At 31.1% G+C, this 21,230-nt stretch overlaps 2 protein-coding genes across 2 annotated transcripts; both read left to right on the forward strand.

Moving 5' to 3' along the window:
- The first annotated feature begins 12,839 nt into the window (after positions 1-12,839).
- On the forward strand, positions 12,840-14,178 carry LOC122588864 (inorganic pyrophosphatase 2-like). Its single transcript, XM_043761080.1, has 4 exons — positions 12,840-13,044; positions 13,180-13,301; positions 13,394-13,598; positions 13,694-14,178. Exons 1-4 carry the CDS (start codon positions 12,907-12,909, stop codon positions 14,048-14,050), a joined length of 822 nt encoding a protein of 273 aa, XP_043617015.1. The 5' UTR covers positions 12,840-12,906; the 3' UTR covers positions 14,051-14,178.
- Positions 14,179-18,780: 4,602 nt separating this feature from the next.
- Positions 18,781-20,221, forward strand: LOC122589576 (inorganic pyrophosphatase 2-like). The gene is made up of 4 exons (XM_043761880.1): positions 18,781-19,091; positions 19,209-19,331; positions 19,436-19,636; positions 19,760-20,221. The coding sequence occupies exons 1-4, from the start codon at positions 18,813-18,815 to the stop codon at positions 20,120-20,122; spliced, it is 966 nt and encodes a 321-aa protein (XP_043617815.1). The 5' UTR covers positions 18,781-18,812; the 3' UTR covers positions 20,123-20,221.
- Positions 20,222-21,230: the final 1,009 nt, after the last annotated feature.

Below are 21,230 nucleotides of genomic sequence, written 5' to 3' on the forward strand. Positions count from 1 at the left end.
GTAAAAATATACAGATTGAGAATCACTTTACTTATGGATTACATCATATTTTTCTATAATATATTCTGTTTGTCGTTTTATGATGATATGAAAGTGTGGTGGGTTGATTGAGTGACCGACGAATGAGAATGTGTGATGTGGCAGGTGTGGATGTGCGATAGTGGTTGGTGATAGGAGTTAGGTCACAGGCAGTGAGGGGAACTAAAAGTGAAGAAACTAGATGGGAGGACAATGTTATCGAGAACTGTACACGACCGGGGTTGAGTTAGTAATGACTATGTTTGTTAAATAAAAATTACTCGTAATGTAGTTTTATCACGGTAGCCCAGAGCGTTTAGGGGTGTTCACGGTCCAAGAACCGGACTGAACTGCGTATTTATAAGACCGAACCGAAAACCAGAAATGCAAAAAAATAGAACTGAGGACCGAACCAATGTCCTCGGTCCGGTTCATGTTCGGTTTATAGTCGGGTTTGTCGGGTTGATAGATTGGACCAAACCTAGTCATTTAACATGAAAATCATCAAGGTGAAGAAGAAATTGGTGAGCAGATGGATGGACACTTAAAAAATGTAAATCACTTCACAATTTACAATAGTACATAATAGTTTTTCAAATCAAATTACACAAGTACGTATGTATGTGTATATATATATATATATACATACATCTGTACATGATGACATATTGACACACATGAAAGAAGAATAGCTAATCACGTATTCACATACTACGTTGATGATGATAAAACGAAGGTATACTGTTAGTCACTTACTTAATCTTTCCTTTCGACGACAATAAAGATTGTTTACGGTTATTAAGTTTGAAATTAACTTGGAGAAAAAGGCTATCAAAAAAGTTTATGTATATAATATGTGATATGCTAATAAAAAATAGTAATATCTACATCTTGTTTCCTAAATAAGTGGAAGATCCCACTAGCATTTATATATGATTTATAGTATTTACTCGGTTCGGTCTAATTTTCGGTTTTCTCGGTTTATATACGGAACCGAACCGAGACCCGAAAAGGTAAAATATACGAAACCGTGGACCGGACCATTACCTTCGGTTTGGTTCGGTTTCGGTGCAATATCGGTCCGGTTCTTCAGTTTTTTCGGTTTGAACCGCAATATGAACGCCCCTAGTAGCGTTGGTGACTGTGACCACGTCAGTGTTTTGGTTGTAGAGGCTAAATGGTTTAGGTAGATGTAAATGTAATTCATGTAAAAGTGGTGGTGAATATATTTTAAAACATAAAGAGTTTAGAGTATAAATTGATAAAATAAAGGTTTAGTGTGTAAATTAATTACTATGCGCAAAATGTTCATTTCTAATTACGACATTTCAACATGGGTGAATTATTTTTATATAATAGTATATAAGTATAGACGTAGTCAGGGTATTTTTTAATATTAATTAGACGTATGTTTGCGTGATGTGACGGTGTGTTGATGGGCGGTGGTGGCGGTGTAAAATGGATTAGTATGATTATTTAATAGTTAGAAGATTTATGTTGTAAATTCTTTCATTAATAATATTAATTTATTATAGATTTATTAGGTTAAGATTTTTAAATTAATAAAAAAAAAAGAGAAATAATATTGTTATTTCAAATTGTGAATTGCTTAAAAGGATAAGAGGTAGTAGTTTATTTTATACATGAATAGATATAAGATTAAAAGTTTTACACATAATAGTTGTAGTATTGGTATTAAACTTTTTAGTAAAAAGTACAAAGTTAAACAATTTATTTTAATTCTTGTAACAACTCGAATGTTATGTGTGTAGCGAATAGAATATCAATGATATAATTATCATCGGTAAGTTTTATTAAACTGTTTATCGAATGTGTTTTAATCTAGTAGTAAAATATTACAAGGACCACTTACTACGAAATTTCTTCACCTCTTTATTAACATAGGCTTTGTAAAAAAAAAATCAGTAAGATTTGTGAAAACTTTACTTTAATCTGTTATCTAGGTATTTTTATTTATTTGTAAAAAGTTTGGTACTAAATTTAACATTAGTAAACTGATTGTGTGCTGAATCGCGTAAGCCGTAAGGATTAAACTATGGATGGAAAGGTATATGGTAGAAAGAACCCTTGAAAGTTTTTAGGGGCTTCTTGGCGATTCCCCGAATGTAGGAACAATGTTCCTTTATGCCAACGAAAGATGATTAAGTGATTGTCGAATTGTATTCGACTATAATTATGGTTTTTGACGATTGGCGATCGTGTGAGTTAGGGGTTCGTATTATCTCGAATGTGAAAGAGTTCTCCTCTTTTTTATAGGAGGAGTTTCTGTATAGGAGAAGGTTAGGGTTTCCCCTATTCCTTCTTGATGTCAAACTCTTCTTATCATCTTTATCTGATCTAGTTTCCTTTGAGAATTTATCCCTTAGAGAGATCGAACTAGGTAAAGATTGTGATTGTTACTTGAAAAGGATTTATGTTAATCCTTTTATCCTTCTATCCTTCGTCCGATGTTAAACACCTTCGTGCTTATATCTTTCGTGAGAGACTTCGTATTAGTTATCCTTCGTATAGTGATTCGAAGGGGTACATCGTCTCGAGTAAATTAATAATTCCTTAGTTATTATAATTGTTTATTTTTGGTTGAATCGTTTTGTATCTTCTAACAATCATATTTCGACATCCATGAAATAATTATATTTTTCATATGCATCTAAGCAAAAACTATATTCGGTATTTTTGTTTCACTCTTTCAGAAAAATGAAATGTGTTTTTCAACAATAGTCCATTAAATGACCCCTAAAATAATATCTGGCCTATGTTTTTCAATCCTATACTTCCTAGTTCCAACGATGATTTGGGCCCAAATGAAAGCGATTTAGTAATTTCAAAACATTTTGGGTAAAAAACTAAAAACAAAACTTAGGGTTGTTCTTTTTTTTAGTCATTAAGTGTTGAGTGTATTGAGTGGCTGAATACATTAAGTTTGTCTGTATGTATTAAGTAAAGTATATGTAATTGACGGTTATTTTTATTTATTAAGTCAAAAAGAAATATGAAATTTGACTGAATGATTAAGTTCTTAACTATTAAGTTTATTAAGTACAAAAGAAACAGGGCCTTAATTTGTTGTCATACAAAAATGACATGGTATATGTGTGATTAATATTAATAATACCTACATATAAAAAAGAATGGGAGAGGATTCCTTCAAATTGCCTAACATGATTGGTCATGTTAGACAATTCTTAACCCTTGGATTAAAATCAAAGGTCAAGATTCAAAAATTAACTTTGAATCTTGACCCTTAATTTTTCTCCAAGGGCCAAGATGTTTCCAACTTGATCTATCAAGCTGGAAACAACTTGAGAAAATCCCTTCCCAAAAAGGGAGAGCCTCTTTATTTAAGGAAATGTTGAAACTACTATATGCAATATGACAATAATACCTCCTACTTTTCTTCTAATTTATCATATTCTTTATTTACTAATTTAATTATCTCTACTACTATACCTAAAATACCATTAATGAAATAAATTATACCGTCAGTCCTTCAACTTAAAAATAACTATAATAACCATTATAATAATTACATTATATCAATAGTTTACACTACTCGCTGTCCCCACCATTAGTCGCCAACGTCACATGTCGCCGCTGCATTTGCGCGGGCACCTTACTAGTTAATAATAAAGAATTTTAAAAAGTTTTGTAATCTCTAGTTAATATTTGCGATAAGGGACCAATCATCAATTTTGGACTTTCCAATACCTAAGTAGTTGAAAAGTTATGATTTGTTTATGGACGCGAGAGGACTATGAGTGTTTTTTTTATGAATTTATCAACTTTCCTAAATCTTTCTAATAAGATTTTACCAACTCATTCCAACCTTTCAACCCTACTAACTATTTTCACTGGCACCCGTTAAACTTTCAACCCACCCAAATTTATTTATTATTTATTTTCAACAATAAAACTAAACAATTACATAAACTCATACATTTTATTAGTTTTAATTATTAAAAAAACATATTTATTTAATATAATTGGGCCAATTTTAAAATAAATAAAATATTGACCCACTTTGAAATTTACATAGTAAAAGACAAGAAAAAGGCCAAAAGCCTGGTTTTTTCTTCCCTTTAAACATGGGCTAGCCCAATTCCATGTCTACTAAAGATCGCTATAGTTTTCCTTTTAAATTACATTTCAAATGGTTTTTAATTTTATTGAAATTATTTATATCTATATCTTTATATAATTAAGAAGAGATGATATATTAAGGCTAAGATGGATATACTCTTTAATTGCCAAATAAACTTTTATCTTACATGTAATTTTGTGATTATTTTTGTAATTATTATTTTTTATTTATTTAGCCAATTTAGATAATGAGTTTTCACATATTAATGTAAATCTTAAATTTAAAAAATATAGTAATGTAGGATAATGTAGAATTCTATTAATTTTAACCCTATTTATCATAATTATTTATTTTATAGTATATTTTATTATTATATTATTTATAAAAAAAAATATGTGAGACCAATTATATCTCATAGTTTTACGGTTTAACAAAAAAATTATACACTTTATTAAAAAGGTATGATTAGTTTTTTTATGAAAATTTAAATATATATATATATATATATATATATATATAAATCCCTAATTGTTTTCTATGTTGTCACATTGGTTTTATCGTAATTTCGGTTATACATCATGTCTCATAATATTATTTTTTGAGCTTTTGTTATAAACAGAAATTATATGTGTATCGCATAGGTTTAATCTAGTAATTTTATATAATGGTATATATTTATTTAATATATTTTATGCATTAAAATAAATAAGTTTTTTAAAATACTACACCGATGTCCGCACGATGCGGCGATTATGTTGTAATTTATTTCATCAAATATATTATAGGTAAATAGGTGAAAATGTTTAAATTAGTGAATAAATAAGAGGGTTACTATAGTCATATCAAAATCTTAATTACTTAAAGGGGATACGGTAGTTTGTTTTATAGAGTAGTATAAATAATATTTTATAAAATATAAATTATCAAAAAAATATAGTTAGTGATGGAAATAGATAAATACGAACAACTAATATAATAGAATTATTTAAAAAAAGAGTTTCGCATATATTCGTTATTTATATATCAATATAATAATTAATTAAAAGGTTTAGATATTTATGCTATCTAAAAAAATAGAATCACTTATTTATTTATTAAATACAAGATTATAAAAACATGTTTCTTATCAATAAATATTCACGTGTCGATAAAAAATATTGCAATTCTGCTTTAGTATATTGGTCAAATAGTATACAATATAATTACTATTTTTTTTTTTGAACATACAGTCTGGATACAACATTAGGAAAAATTTACCGTATAATGATAAAGTATTGCATGTAAACTACATAACGAGATATTGGCCATGTGATAATTTCGACTCATATACTTACCTTTTATGTATGTAGATGGATATTTATTTTCTAAATCATTTTGATGACATTACCATTAACTAAAAAATTAGTTAATAATACTTTTGGTCCTCATAGTTTTATATAAATCAATGTGTCTTATAAAGTCTTCTATCTTTATTTATTTTAGTACAATAATGGTACTTCGTAATCTTTAATGTATATAACTTATAGATAAATAAAATCATTTATATAGTATATTATATTTTCATGTATACAAAGTTTTATATATTTGTATTTATGATGTGGTGTAAATGATATGAATATTCAACAACATTTTCACTTAGAATGAGTTGATACAAATATTATATGATTTTTTTTGACGTGATTACATAAATTAAAATAGCACATTTGATACTCCTAATATATATAAGTAAAAGTTATGTAGTTATAACTTAATGTTAATAATAATATATATTTAAGATCTCATAACTAACATAATGGTGAACTTGGAGTCTCACGTTACAGGGTTGTTAGCTTGAGAGGAAAAAATCTTCTATGGAACTAAAGAGTTTATAGGCATTTACTCTTTTTTTACACACTTATTGGAATACACGTGTTCCATGCATATTTTTTAGTTTTATGGTGGACAACATTATTTATTTACATTTTTTAATGACAAATAACATAATATTATTCTTGTGGTTCAAAAGTTTATAAATATTTATTTAGATGTTAATCGTACTTATATATTAAAAGTTTTTTCATGTAAAAATAATATACAAATTCTGCGTATTACGTGGGTAATAAGATAGTTGAATAATTACACAAGTTCCTAAAAAAATAGCAATCCTAAATTCTTAATATCTAACGAAAAACCAACCCGACAGTCAATAACTAAACGAATTCCCATTGAGTCTTCATCCAGATTTGGGATTACAGTAATATTTTTGATCTGGGTCCGAGATTGGTTAAAGTCGGTCCATACCTGTCCAGTTATGATCTCTAATTCCATAATTGAGTCGGGAGAATCTGCAACCTGTAGCGAGGTAGTGCATCAATTTCACTTAGGATCACATCACATGATATGTCTATACGTGGCTGTTTTTAGCTCTTCTTCCAATACACATGCTTTTTTTTCAAGATTTGTTCCAACTACTGAATTAGCTTCTCATTAGAAGTTTATTGATTTGTTACAAAGTACTATTAACTTATGTTTTTATTAGAAGTTAATTTATCACTATACGATGACGATCAAATTTTATAAGGTTTTTTAAATATCAAGGATTCTAGCACGATGATAGAACGATATTAACCATTTTGAATGATTTAAATTTATAAGAAGTTGTAATCAACAATATCAAAAACATATATGGAGACAGTTTTGGAAAAAAAACATATACGGAGTGTATGCCACATGGTAGACAAAATAAAGAGTTGACTAACAAACCGGTCTTGAAGGTTTATAGGTGTTGTCTGAGCATCAAAAAACGGCCTATAGGCTAAGCGCAACAAGTTATGTCTATATATGTTTTGAACAACGAGTTTATATCATATAAGCTAATATTTAAAAACGACGATAAATGTTATATCAATAAACATAGCAAAAGTTATTATTCAAAAAACTAAAAAAAAACAAAATCATAAAATAAAAGTTTGCAATTAATCGTTATCTACATAAAATAAAAACAAAGAGAAAAGTATCACCTGCAAATTAAAAGAAAGGTAGGGACAAGAACAATTTGTGATCACATTGACAGAATGAGAGCACCACTTGACTTTGATTATTATGACTGCTTAGACTTTTTTTTCCCCTTTATAAGACGGTAAAAGTTTTAATTTTATATTATATAAGCTATTATATATATAGGGGTTATGTATTGTAAAACAAATAATACAAGATCTTGACCTTTAGATCATGATTAAATTGATGTACAAAGATTCACGAAACAATTGATGCACGGTGATTTTCATTATCCACGGTCATTTTGAGTGAAGAGAAACATATTGTATTATCTGTTTTACGTTAATACTTGTTTTATTCTACCTAAAACATATATATATATAACATTAAAAAAATAAAATTGGGCCTCCTTAAAAAAACAAGTCTCAGCCCATCAGCCACTTTATCCACCCTTAAGACCGGCCTTGCCAGTAACAATAACAGAACGTCTAATACAGTATCATTCTTAAATAATAATGCTTTAAATAGTTCAATACATCAAACAGACTTCATGAATAACACACATCTTATATCTATTATTATATACCAATTTGAATTAAGAATTAATTCAAGTATGATAGTTTGCCTTCAAGATAATTATGATTTGAAAACAAACATGAGATCATTGTTATTGTACGTAGAAGTTTTATATATATGATACACTAGTCCTACTATTCATACCATGTAATGTACTTATATATATATATTGTATTATAAAGAAATTTGAATACGTCTCTTACATTATTTATGAGTATGAAATAAATTATGGTCAAAGTAAACCGATTATCAAAGCTAAATTATAATAAACAGTAATGATAAATATAATATATGTTTAGTTAGAGTTTTGAATTTACCTTAAATTTTTTAAATCACATCAAAATCGAAACTTGTAAGCATTGTAGATGATAAACTCGAATTTTTGAAGTCTTCATGTTAATAGCTTATTATTTATACTTCTATACTACTATATAAAAATTATAACCTCTATGTTGAAAGTTTACAAAAATGGGACATGTGAATTGACCAAAATACCCTTAATGAATTAAATCACCATCAACCCTTAATATTAAATTACATCATTAGTCCATTATATTATAAAATATCTCTACTAACCCATTTAAATCAAATACTTTTACCTACACCAATAGATGTCGCCACCACCGTCATCGCCGGCTCGCCGCCGCATTGCGCGGGTACCATGCTTATTATAAGTAATATAAGTAATAGAAGTTGAAAATTTGAAAAAGAAAAGGAGACAATTTATTAATGATAATTATAAAACGATCAATCAAATAAGGTTATAATGTCATTGTATTAATAAGCCAAAAGTTAGAGTTCAATACTAAGTTTAATAAGGAAATTGAATCTATATACAATTAAAAAAGCTAATTTGATAAAATAAATAAATTAAAAAGACACGTGTTGATCAGGGATTTCACCACGTGTCGTTTTAAGAATATCTTAATCCTGTTTTAGTTTATTGGTAGATATGAAAGTTACAAAGTTAAGAAGATAATATATTTTTAATTGATATATTTTTCATCAAAGAGTTATATACGATATAGACGAGCATGATATTCACGCAATGCGGCAGCGTTAATGAAGAAGGCGGTCTAGTAGTGTAAATGATGGTACTATTGGTGGTGGTGGCGGTTATAGGTTAATATAATTGTGATAGTGAAATTTTTTAAAAGATTAGAGCTTAAAGTGTTAATTAGTAAAATAAAGGTTTAGAGTATAAAATAATTCATTAAGAGAAAATTTGGTATATTATAAAAACTCCATTCATAGTGAGTGTTTATTAAAGGTAATTTAGTAATTTCGTATGTAACTATTGTGAAACTATTTTTAAAAATGGGGGTGTGATAATTTTTATAAAGGAGTATATAGTTAAAAGTATATAAATTTGAAATTAAAAGAGTATGTTCCTTTTAGACTAAGGAATTATAATCTACCAATATACTAAAATATGATTGTGTACTTTTTTTTTATCGATACTTGGCGTATTCCTTGCACGACATGTATCACTTTTGGTGTAATTAAAAAAAAATTCATAATTCATAATTACCTAATTGTAATCAAATACTAAATACTTATTAGCTAAGAAAAACATACCTTTTACTTTGCAAATTGAAAGAAACAAAAATTATAGTGTTGTTTATGGTGAAAGGTTGTTGGTAAATTCATAAGTAAAAAAAATTACATAAAAATCTGATTGCTATCTTAACAAGTACAAGAAAATCTCACAATTTTTTTTATCCATAAGTCAAAAAAAGTCAGAATCGCAAGTATTGCTTGCGGATCGCAAACACTGCTTGCGGATCGCAAGGAGGAGTTGCGGATCGCAAGACTTGCTTGCAAATCGTAAGGATCCGCAAGCACTGCTTGTGAGCCGCAAGCATGGCTTGCGATCCGCAACTCCTCCTTGCAGTCTTGCGATTTTATGAGTATTTTTGGTGAATTCGAAAAAAGTTGGGTATTTTCATATATTGAAGATGGTTTTTGGGTATCTTGGCTATTTTCTCTATGTAAAAAGATTTGTATCCAAACTTAGGTATATAATGGACACATATTCTCTATATAAATATAATTGTATTATCAAATATTGTATAATCCGTATATTGTACGGGCATTATTCTCGTAATTATTATTTATATAGTTAAACAAAATCTTAGATGTTGTATGAATCATAAGTTTGCTATTTTTTAATAGGAAAACTCTAGACAGATAAAAAGAGGCCGTGGAGGAGAAGTTGTGGCAGGAAGGTAGAGGTTTGGTCTTTGGTGAATGGCCATTAATTATTTGTTATGCATTTTTTTTATGCTTCACTCATTCGGGATGCTGCCTTTTCTTTGTACATATATATAGTAGACAATAGCCCAACATAATCTTCTGGTATATATTACTTTTGTGAGACCAAACGTGGATAACTTGTGTTTCTAATTATTTTTCTCGGAAATTATTGTATATATCTGTCAATATTGTTATTATTAATATTACGTAATCGTTTAGCTATGTCGGGGTGGGATGAATTGAGTCTAACTAATTTAAGTCCAAATAAAGTCCATGTAACTTACACATGTGTAAGAACACTTTGACCACCACCGTCACCACCATCATTATCTCCGGCCACCACCATGATCTCCGGTGACGACGACCATCTCCGGCGAGACTTACACATGTGTAAGTACAGTGTATGTTAACTTTCCGGCGATGATGGTGGCTGGTGGTGGTTGTCAAAAGTTATGATTCAGAATGAGATTCGCTCTTAAGGATATTCATAAACCAAAGCTGTTGGGGGTGATAGGTCATTGAGGGTGATATGTCATAGTGTGATAGGTCATAGAGGGTGATAGGTCATAGGGTGTGATCGGTGATGGGTGATCTACCTAACGGGCTCCGCCCTTGGCCACTGCATAGTGCCATGGATTGACGGGCCCCGCCTTTAACCTTTATTGTTGTGTACATTAGTTGTACTTACACATGTGTAAGTCTCGTCGGAGATGGTCGCCGTCACCGGATGATCATGGTGGTGGTCGGAGATGATGGTGGTGGTGGTAGGAGGTGGTTGGAATTGGAGGAGATGGAAGAAAATCAATGGACTTTTTTTGGACTTAAAATAAGCTGTACTCATTTTATCTTTCCTCGAGCTATGTCAGACTTATATATATATATTATAAATATATGTATAGGGAAAAGTAAATATAAGGCTGTCTGGCACCCAAGCTAAGGTGTGGAATCCCACACATACTAATATTTTATTATTTCTTGTTTAATGAATAAATGCATGAGCCCCATGATTTCTATGGATTAAAAAAACAATATGTGAGTTTTTTATGACACCTGAGCTTAGATACCCGACAACCTTATATTCCCATCCCCATAATATATGTATGCTATTATATATGAAAAATGAACATTTCGTTATTTTGTTTATCACGTATTTACATAATATAGTTTATATTATTTTAAAAACCACTCAAGGAAAAGGAGGTGACACAAAAGAAGCTTGTAAACACCGGTAAATTAAAAATATATTATGGAGACTAGTTTTATAATCATTAAACCAATGCTTTAATTTGTTTCAGCCAACAGCCCAACACGTTACACCGGCTTCCAAATAATTTGTAAAATTGTCAAAACTTCCATTTTTATGAAACTGCGAATATAACATGGATATGGAAATTCAAATGATCGAATTGAAGCACATGATTCTTTCGTAGTGTAGTGATATAAAATCTCATAAAAATTTAAGTTTTTACTATATGTAATAGCTAGTTAGTCAATTAAAACATCTATACTAATAAACAAACTGTGAACCTGATAACGTTTGATCCCGAATCTGACATCCTCCACAAAACCGCTTACGTGTAAATCAAATGAATGTAGCTATAAAAATAATTCTGACATTACTAGAAATTACAACTATTTTATACGTAATATATATACAAAAAAGGAATTCATTGAATATGAAATAGTTGTAACAATATACTCGTATCTCGATAACAGAATGAGAAAAAAAAAAAAAAAACCTATATCTAGATAAACATTTAATCATTATCACATAATCATATTGCTCTAGTAGCAAGAAGTTTTCTTTTTGACACGAAAATTTAATGTTTGAATTTGACCTTAAACATATTTAAAAGTGGGAAACGAAATGATAGAATCCAGCGATAAGCAAAGCTTGGTAAAAACACTAACAGGAGCTAGAAATAACTCATCATCTCGATAAATAATCTTAATAAAATAAGGATCAAGATTCTTTAAAGTTTTGAGAACTTTATAGATAAAGTTAAGAGCATCTCAAACTTTGAATTGAAATTAAGGGTTAAGATTCAAAAACTAAGTTTGAATCTTAACCTTTAATTTTAATTTAAAGGTTAAGATTGTCTCAACTTTACTTATAAAGTTGTAATAACTTTAAAGGATCCCAATCCATAAAAGGAAAAAGAAAAACCACTATGACAATATCTAGATAAACATGGTATTTTGATATTCATATCTTGAATAGCCGCCGAGGTGCGCTCAACTCCACCAGCTGCTTAGTCCTTTCCTAATCGCCACATGTTTTAACTCAACTTTGATTCCAACTTCTCTTATAGAAACCGCATATTCTTTTTTTAAACCCCTAATTGTTGTAAAGCTAAAGAATATAATACTGTCATTAATACTCCGTAATATTATCTAGACTTCTTTAAAAAGATAACGCCATCTATATAGGAGATAATAAGTTATAAAAAAACAATTCATTTATTGATTTAAAAGTAAGATTTTTATAAAACATAGTGGAGTATCTAGCTTTATGTTGAAAACATAGTAAATTATTAAAAATGATTGTAATGGAATACTTTTATTGTGTATAATGTTATATTGAATTTTAGCCATATTTATTAACTTTTCTTTTCAAAATACTCGTAGTTTCTATAATTTCGAATAAGAGTTATAGGTTGGATTAAATTGCACCGAGCATATTCTTCACCATATTCCCGCGCTTTTTCCAACACAAATACACCCTTTAAAACTCTAGATCTAGCTTTTAATCTCATTCGTTGGATCTCTCTTAACCACTCACGTGACTATAACCAACGGCTTGGATTGATTCACACACCGAGTACAAATTAATATTCAATGTAATATTCCTTTGGCATCTTCCCTTGTACATCTACCTTTTTTCTTCAATATAAATACCATCATCGTAACATCTACCTTCCAACAAAAACCAAATACACAGATCTAGCTTCAAACAACTAATCAAAATTTCGACCAAGATGTCCGGAATTGTTGTGATTTTCGACTTTGATAAGACGATAATCGACATCGATAGCGATAATTGGGTGGTGGATGAATTAGGTGCCACTGATCTTTTCAACCAACTCCTTCCAACCATGCCTTGGAACTCCCTCATGGTAAATACATACTTATATGTTTATTCTTGATTTTATTTGTCTTTTTTCAATGTCTGAGAATTTTTAGTCTTTGTTTTATTAAATGACAGTACTAAAAATTGTCATTAATTAATACGAGTAACAACGTACGTACAGGACAGGATGATGGAAGAATTGCATATACAAGGCAAGACAATCGAGGATATTGAACAAGTAGTAAATCGTGTCCCGATACATCCTCGGGTTATTCCTGCTATTAAAGCTGCACACGCTTTAGGGTAAACAAATTAATTATTTTAAATATCTATATGATATGATATATGTTCTGTTTGTGATTTACTAATTAATGTGAATGGTGAAATTGGATCAGGTGCGATTTGCGGGTAGTTAGTGATGCAAATACGTTCTACATAGAAACCGTATTGAAGCATCTTGGCATCAGAGAGTGTTTCTCGGAGATTAACACTAATCCGGGCTTCGTGGACGATGATAACAAAAAAGTAAGGATTTTGCCGTACCATGATTTTAACAAGGCATCACATGGCTGTACCCTCTGTCCTCCTAACATGTGTAAGGTATACATCTAGAAAATTATTTTGTCCCACAAAGAATGTATATTATATTCATTCTATATATTTAATTAACATTTTTTGTTGTCCTATAATAATAGGGGAAAATAATAGAGAGAATCCAATCCACATTGGTGACAGAAGAAAAGAAAAGGATTATTTATTTGGGAGATGGAGCGGGCGATTTTTGCCCGAGCTTAAAGCTTGGTGAAGGCGATTACATGATGCCAAGGAAAGACTTTCCGGTTTGGGATTTAATATGCAAAAACCGAAATCTTGTTAAGGCTGAAATTCATGAATGGAGTAACGGGGAGGATCTCGAACTGGTCCTTCTTCAAATAATTACCACAATACTATCCAAGAACAATGCTGCTGACAACATGAACCATTTGTTTGATTGCAAGTTTGAGACAATTCCCCTCAAAGCCATGCCGAAAGCTCTCTATGTCCCCCATTAATTAATTAATTGATTGGACTTCAAATCTTCAATTGTCTGCTTTTTTAATTAGTTCATATATAATGTTAACATGGATCAAGATTGTAATCCTAAAGTTTCCAATAGATCGAGATGAAATGCATTGGAATATCATTATTGACCCAAATCACAAATTTTGGATTCTTTTCTTAAAAAAAGTTCTATAGTAAGTTGATAAAGATTTATACATATACTCGTATTTTTCAAATACAAACGACCTACTATATAGAAGATTACTAAATGGTTCCATATAGGAAAAGAAGATGTATATGTCATTCTCGCATAGAAGAAAACATATTTTATTTATAATCACTTGACGTTGCTTTCATGAACATGATCAACTCGACAACTACAAACCATAATAAACCACAAGTCACTAGTCGTGACACGTACAAACAATACAATCCACGAGCCAAAAGTATTGAACCACTAATCACGTGAACCACGAACTTTTAACCATGAATTACAAACCACACAAACCATTAAAGGCCAATATAATTGAATCCCAAACTCCGAACAAAATTGCGAACCACATACAAGCTAACCACGCCAATATTACAAATCACTGAACTAGAACCACGAACAATTAACGTTGAAACAACGCCACAAATTTTGAACTAACGAATGAAATTAAACGACTTTGCAAACCTTTAAGTTCAGGATGTTTCTGAGCTAATAATAGTGGCGGATCTTGAAAGTTTTAATGGTGAGGGCAAGATTTCTTTTCTTTTTTTGCCACCGTTATATTCCGAGTATTATATTATGGTTATGCAATACACTCGGGCCGAGTTAAATAAAAATAACACTAATAATCTAAGTTTTCCATTCAAATTACCAATACATAGTTTCAAACCAACAAAAAAATACAAAGACTTTATGAAAATACCAAGAGAAAATACGTGGATTGTGGGAAGAAGACCTTGTTATGTGGATTGTGAATTGTGGGCTAAAACATATAGTTATGAATGGACTATGTGAATTGTGGGTTATAAAAACTAAAAAGGTAAATTTTATTGGACTATTAAATTTATTAAACATATCAAATTAAAAGTTTTTTAAAAAATAATCCGTAGGGGCCGACTTAATAGATATAAATTCTTTTGGACGAATACGGATATATAAGTACTAATAAGCGAAAAACAGTGTCCTTAACTGATTACCTCAGTGGTTGGACACCCGGAATTTTGTCCAAGAGGTCACAGGTTCGATACTCTCAGCTTGTGATTGTCCGTCAGGATTTTGTCCTGGCTTTCGTGGAGCTTTTACCGAGTGGGGCGGGAGGGAGAGGGGATCGGGTAGGTCCACGGTATCCAATCCGGATACCTGTGATCCGACCCTTGTTGTTCTAAAAAAAAAGAAAAAAAAGCGAAAAACAACGATGGCTCGGGCCCCACTGGTCCCCAAAGAGAACTGCCCTGCCTAATGGGTCTATTTAACGCTTAATCTACTCGTAATTTCTTATAACCAAATGTAATCAATTACACTAAAGTATTAATAATTTTTGTCCATCATAAAAACTCAAATTCTGTTGCAATATCATTAAAATTAAGAACTTAACTATTATATATAGGAAAATGCTGGCTACGATTTTAAAACTATAATTAACGTGTATAAAAGGAATTATACATCTCATATCATCAAATCTACAAATCTTTGGTTGTCATTAACAACTCTCTTATGAATATGATATTTGTTTCCCATAATGTAAAATATGGCCTACATCCACATTAACTATCCGTAATTACTTACATATGTTTAGTTAAGATTTTATATTTAATTTCTATTTATCAAAAACGTAAAATATTATCAATGATTAGTTGGTGTAGTGGTTTGAAATTCCCTTTGTAACTTATAGGTCTCACTCAGGTTTGAATATCCATTTCACCAACTTTGAGATTTAGGTAGTTCTTTTATGAAGGTTTGGTTTGGGTATACCCAGATTTAAGCTTAAGGGGGCAGAGTTTACACATATTAATCGTCGTGCTTTCGGGAGGATTAGTAGGGGTTTTCCCCCATTGGGTATTTGAAACAGACATTTCTACTTCGAGAGAGCTCTCTAGCGCGGACCCGGTTAAGACAATGTATACTAGATCTCTCGCTGTCGAATCGAGACACGAAGTTTCAAGCGAAATTCACATTTAAAAAAAAAAACAAGCCAAAAGTGTTCAGGATATCCAATTAGAACATATATTCTTCGTTATATGCTTCTCTCTACAAAGAAATCCGGAGTACCATTCGTTATACTTATTGGCTTACTGAACTTTTCATTCTAAAGGAATATCTTTTTTTTCTTTGACGATGCTAATCATCAATAAAGCAACATTCTCGCTTATTTAACAATTAATGTCATTTTTATAACATAAAAATCAAAACTCAGAACGATTTATTATTTGTTAATTAATATACTAAATTAGGGAAAGAGTATAGTGTCAATTTTTAGCCTTTGACAAGTTTTGACACCAGTTTTCAACCAATAAAATGGTGACACATGATCTTACCAAAATACACCAGTTTGTGACGGGTGGTATCAATTTTCACCTAAACTAGTCAATAATGGACAAAACACACAAAAACAAAGTGCTCTGTGTATCTGCCACAAAGTAGGGGATAAGAAATTAATGTGTCAATTTTACCGATAAATGGAACAGAAAGAAAGAAAAATGATTGCACCCTTCACCTTACCGAAAGAAAAAAACCGATTGTACCTTCACGGGCAAGGGTGTAGTGTCAAGTTTGTGGCAAATTTACAAGTTTTGGTTAAATTCTAGCTAATAGGAGAAAGACAAGTGTATATGTCAAAAACTTTCCAAATCTTGTCAAAATAGCCAAATTATATGGTATAGTTGACTTTTTTTTGTTGTTGCCAATTTGCCAATATGCCAATTTGTTGTCAAAAACATTCAACTTCACTAAAAAAAAAAAAAGTCATCAAAGATGCTCTCAACGTTCACTAGCATCGGCCAAAACTAACCGATATTCCTTGCCAAAACTTGCCGATTAAATTTGCCAAAACTAGCTAATGAATGTGGTATAGGATTACCAATGAACCAATACTAGCCGATGCTTTTTGCCGATATTTTTTGCCGACTACACCTTTACTCCTAATAGCAATTTTTTTCTTTTTTTTTAGATCATCTAAGAAGTGCAAGTTTTTTTCATTAAATGTATGTATGTAATTGAGGTATATGCTGACCATTCTTAAATCATTTCTCCGATTATGAAAAAAATAGTATTGCTTAGAAATGTTAGTTCATAAGAAATACGAGTAACAACGTACTGTTGTATTTTTAAACGGAATATTTTGATCCATACACAGGAATTTAAATTTAAATTACCATATTGCCCTCCGTTTTGTTTACCTATCGTTTCTAAATGCAGTCTAAAAGTCAACACCATCATCTTCATTTTTGTTTTGGCGATCTATAGAAATACTCGTATTGATTATGATTTCTCCAGTCGATCATTAATTGATGATAATTTGTTATATTCCATCTAAAAATCACTCAAAATACAGTTCATCATTTATTTCATTTTGGATTTCAAAATTTTCATCTCCATCATGTTCTATTAGGACGACAGATCAACGGTTATAAATTTTTGTGTGCCTAAATCGAGATGTGTAAGGTTATCCCGGTAACGAAATATTTTAATTAGTTTGATGAGAAACCTAACACTTAATGAAACATATACGCGTAACGATGTGTAGCGATGTGTATGTCATTGAATATGTTAATTCAATTTGATTAACCCCAATGACATACACATCGGTACATTTCGCTACGCATATTTGAGCATCAAAGGCGGTCTGACTTGCCTTTAATGTTTATGCATCTATATGCATTGGTCATCAGAGATGTTAGCTTGTTGAACAGGTATAGTAATTTGGTTTGAATTGAGAAGTTATTTAATTATTTGACGTTATGTTCTAATCATTATGCAAGGGGAGCTTATACGCAAGTCCAAATTTTCAAACAGATAAAAGAAGTGGCAAGGAAGAAGGTGTTGAAGTAAAAGATGTACTACACAGCTAAAGAACACAAAGACATATATGTTTATTAGTAATGTAGAGGTTGGAGAAAAGCATAACAAAGGCAAATATAAAGGTGTTTAAGTGTTTCATTAAGAGTTTGGATTTCTCATCAAATTAATTAATTAAAATACTTTGTTATTGGGATAATCTTACAGATCACAATTTAGGCACAAAACAATTTATAATTGTTTCTTTAGATCGGCGATGATGGTGTTGACTTTTACACTCCATTGAAAAACATAGGTAAACAAAGCGCGCAGAGGGCAGTATGGTAAATTTATATTTAAATTCCGTGTATGAATCAAATTATTCCGTGTAAAAATCACCTCCCCTTCTCAAATGAAGATGTCAAGAAAGAGTGTCCACCACGATTCCACGAAACTAATGGGCCGCTACGCCAAGAGTGTCCAGCTTCACTATCTCATGGTTGGTATTCACCTAATCCTCAAATTAAGTTCATGGCCTAAAGAACTTATTCTCGTAAACGGATATTCTTCGTCATATTCTCATTATATCTTTCATTATCATTCTTATTTTAATTCTATATCTAATTCTAAATAAAGTTTAGTATATTCCTTTTTAACCATTTAACAATCACCACCACCGTCAGATCATATATCAAAACTCACGTGACAACAAATCAACGTCACATATCGATTCCCACTATTAATATTCCTTTGGGCATCTTAGATACCCGATTCCATTTTTACTTCCTATGAATACGTTAATCACTTGTGATGTATGTATATATTCCACAACACAAACTTACATTTTACTCGATACCTATTCCTATACCAACATATCATTCTCAGTACTAATTAAATACTTTCTTTTTCGTGTTCATTTGTTATACACAATGTCGGGAATCGTAGTGATTTTTGACTTCGACAAGACGATTATTGATATCGACAGTGACAATTGGGTGGTCGACGAGTTGGGTGCAACCGATTTGTTTAACCAACTTCTTCCCACCATGCCTTGGAATTCCGTGATGGTACATCAAGTCTCGCATAACTTACTTATCGCGCGTGTTTTTTTTCCCAATCCTTTTCTAGTAGCACAAACGTTAATCATGTTTGATATATATTTTTTCCGAATTATATGAATACAGGACAAGATGATGGACGAGCTACATTCACAAGGAAAAACCATTGAAGATATGGAGGAAGTACTAAAACGTGTCCCGATACATCCTCGAGTTGTTCCGACCATTAAAGCAGCATATGCTTTAGGGGTATATATTATAATTTCACTTTTTCTAAAGTTGTTCTTCAATAATCAATGTTTCATGTATCCTTACGAATTTGTGACCTTTTTAATTTTTTTAAAAAAATCAGGTGTGATCTAAGGGTGCTAAGCGACGCAAATCTATTCTACATTGAGACGATACTCAAACATCTAGGGATACGAGAATGTTTCTCGGAAATTAACACGAATCCGGGTTTCGTGAACGAGGAAGGAAAGCTGAGGATTCTACCGTACCATGATTTCCATACCTTTTCTCATGGTTGCAAACTTTGCCCTCCCAACATGTGCAAGGTATTTGACCATATTATTAACACTACACTTTTTCATGTACTAATTTAATTTGTAGTTCTTATTTAGACCTTGAAATTTTTTCTATATATATATTCGTTCTAATCGATCAATTTATTTGAACAGGGTAAAATATTAGAAAGAATTCAAGCGACCTTAAAGGCAGATGGATGGAAAAGGATCATATACTTGGGAGATGGTGCGGGTGATTTTTGCCCCAGCCTAAAGCTTGTACAAGGAGACTACATGATGCCAAGGAAAGATTTCCCCGTTTGGGACTTGATATGCAAAAACCGCAACCTTCTTAAAGCTGAGGTTCATGAATGGATCGACGGGGAAGATCTCGAGCAAATTCTACTTAAACTTATAACAATAATATTGATGGAAAACAAGAGTAACACTGGTGACAACACAAATCAATTGCTTGATTGCAAGTTTGAGACCATTGTTCATGAAGTTTTGCCTAAACCTCTCTGTGTTCCTCAGTAATACAGTAATATATCTAGCTATAAATCCAGAAATATTGGAACTACTTTAAATAATACAGTAATCTATCTAGCCATATATGAGAGTACCATTTTTTCTTTATCTATTTCCCCCCCCCCCCCCCCCCCCCCCCCCCCCCCCCCTTGTCTTGTACTTATTCCAACGTTTGAAGGGTAACTACACATTGCCTATTATTTTTATTCTGAAAAAGTCAAGTCACTCAATCAATTCAAAGTCGAATATCAAATCTATACACAGTTTAAGGAAATACGTAAGGGTATCGAACCAAGTATACTTTAGAGGTCGGTAAGGAGATGTATTTGAAACTCAACAAAGAGATTACACATTGTGTAGCATTAAAAATACCCTGGATTAATTTGTGCATTAAAGTTTAAAAATTCAACTTTGGGCAGCTCTCAACTCATTGATGTGTGTCATCTTAAGCCAGATTTTGAGTTTTATTCATATGACTTACGGACGTGGGAGAGTTAAAACATATCCAAAATCAACTTATTCATAAACAGTAAATTACCCTTTAGTTATATTAGTAAGTTGATTACTCGAATTGTAAAACAAGCCCGATTGTTAAAATTAGCCTTTAGTTCAACGGACGTGTTTAAGGACTTTTTGGTAATTTGCAGGTATATTTTCTATTAAGAATATATTTCTATTCTTTGATTTAGTGATGAAATCTTAAATATTAATGCATGAAGGTAGGGTTGGAGAAAATTTCTAAATCCCAATTCAGTATCGATCCCGGTATTGAAAAGTGACACTCAATTCCATTCGAATCGGGAGGGGTAATTATTTTTGTAATTTTAGGGATTAGGACGTGACCGATGGTACCAAAAATCATATAATTAGCGGGATTTTTCTGGTCCTGTTCTGTATTAGACGGGATCAATACTATATTTTGGTGATTTTTGGGTTTGATACATGACGATACGAAGCTCATGCCCATCCGTGGACGAAGGAATTTGAAAGAGTTTATAGAAATCTAATTCTTTGTAATTTTTTTTCAATCAAACAACTTAAGAAATTCTAATTCCAATTTAATTGAATTTAATAAAATTCCATGAGTCAGATGGACCGTCAAAATAAATAAAATACT

This window comes from Erigeron canadensis, chromosome 2 (genome assembly GCF_010389155.1).
Source record: "Erigeron canadensis isolate Cc75 chromosome 2, C_canadensis_v1, whole genome shotgun sequence".
Taxonomy (NCBI): Eukaryota; Viridiplantae; Streptophyta; class Magnoliopsida; order Asterales; family Asteraceae; genus Erigeron; species Erigeron canadensis.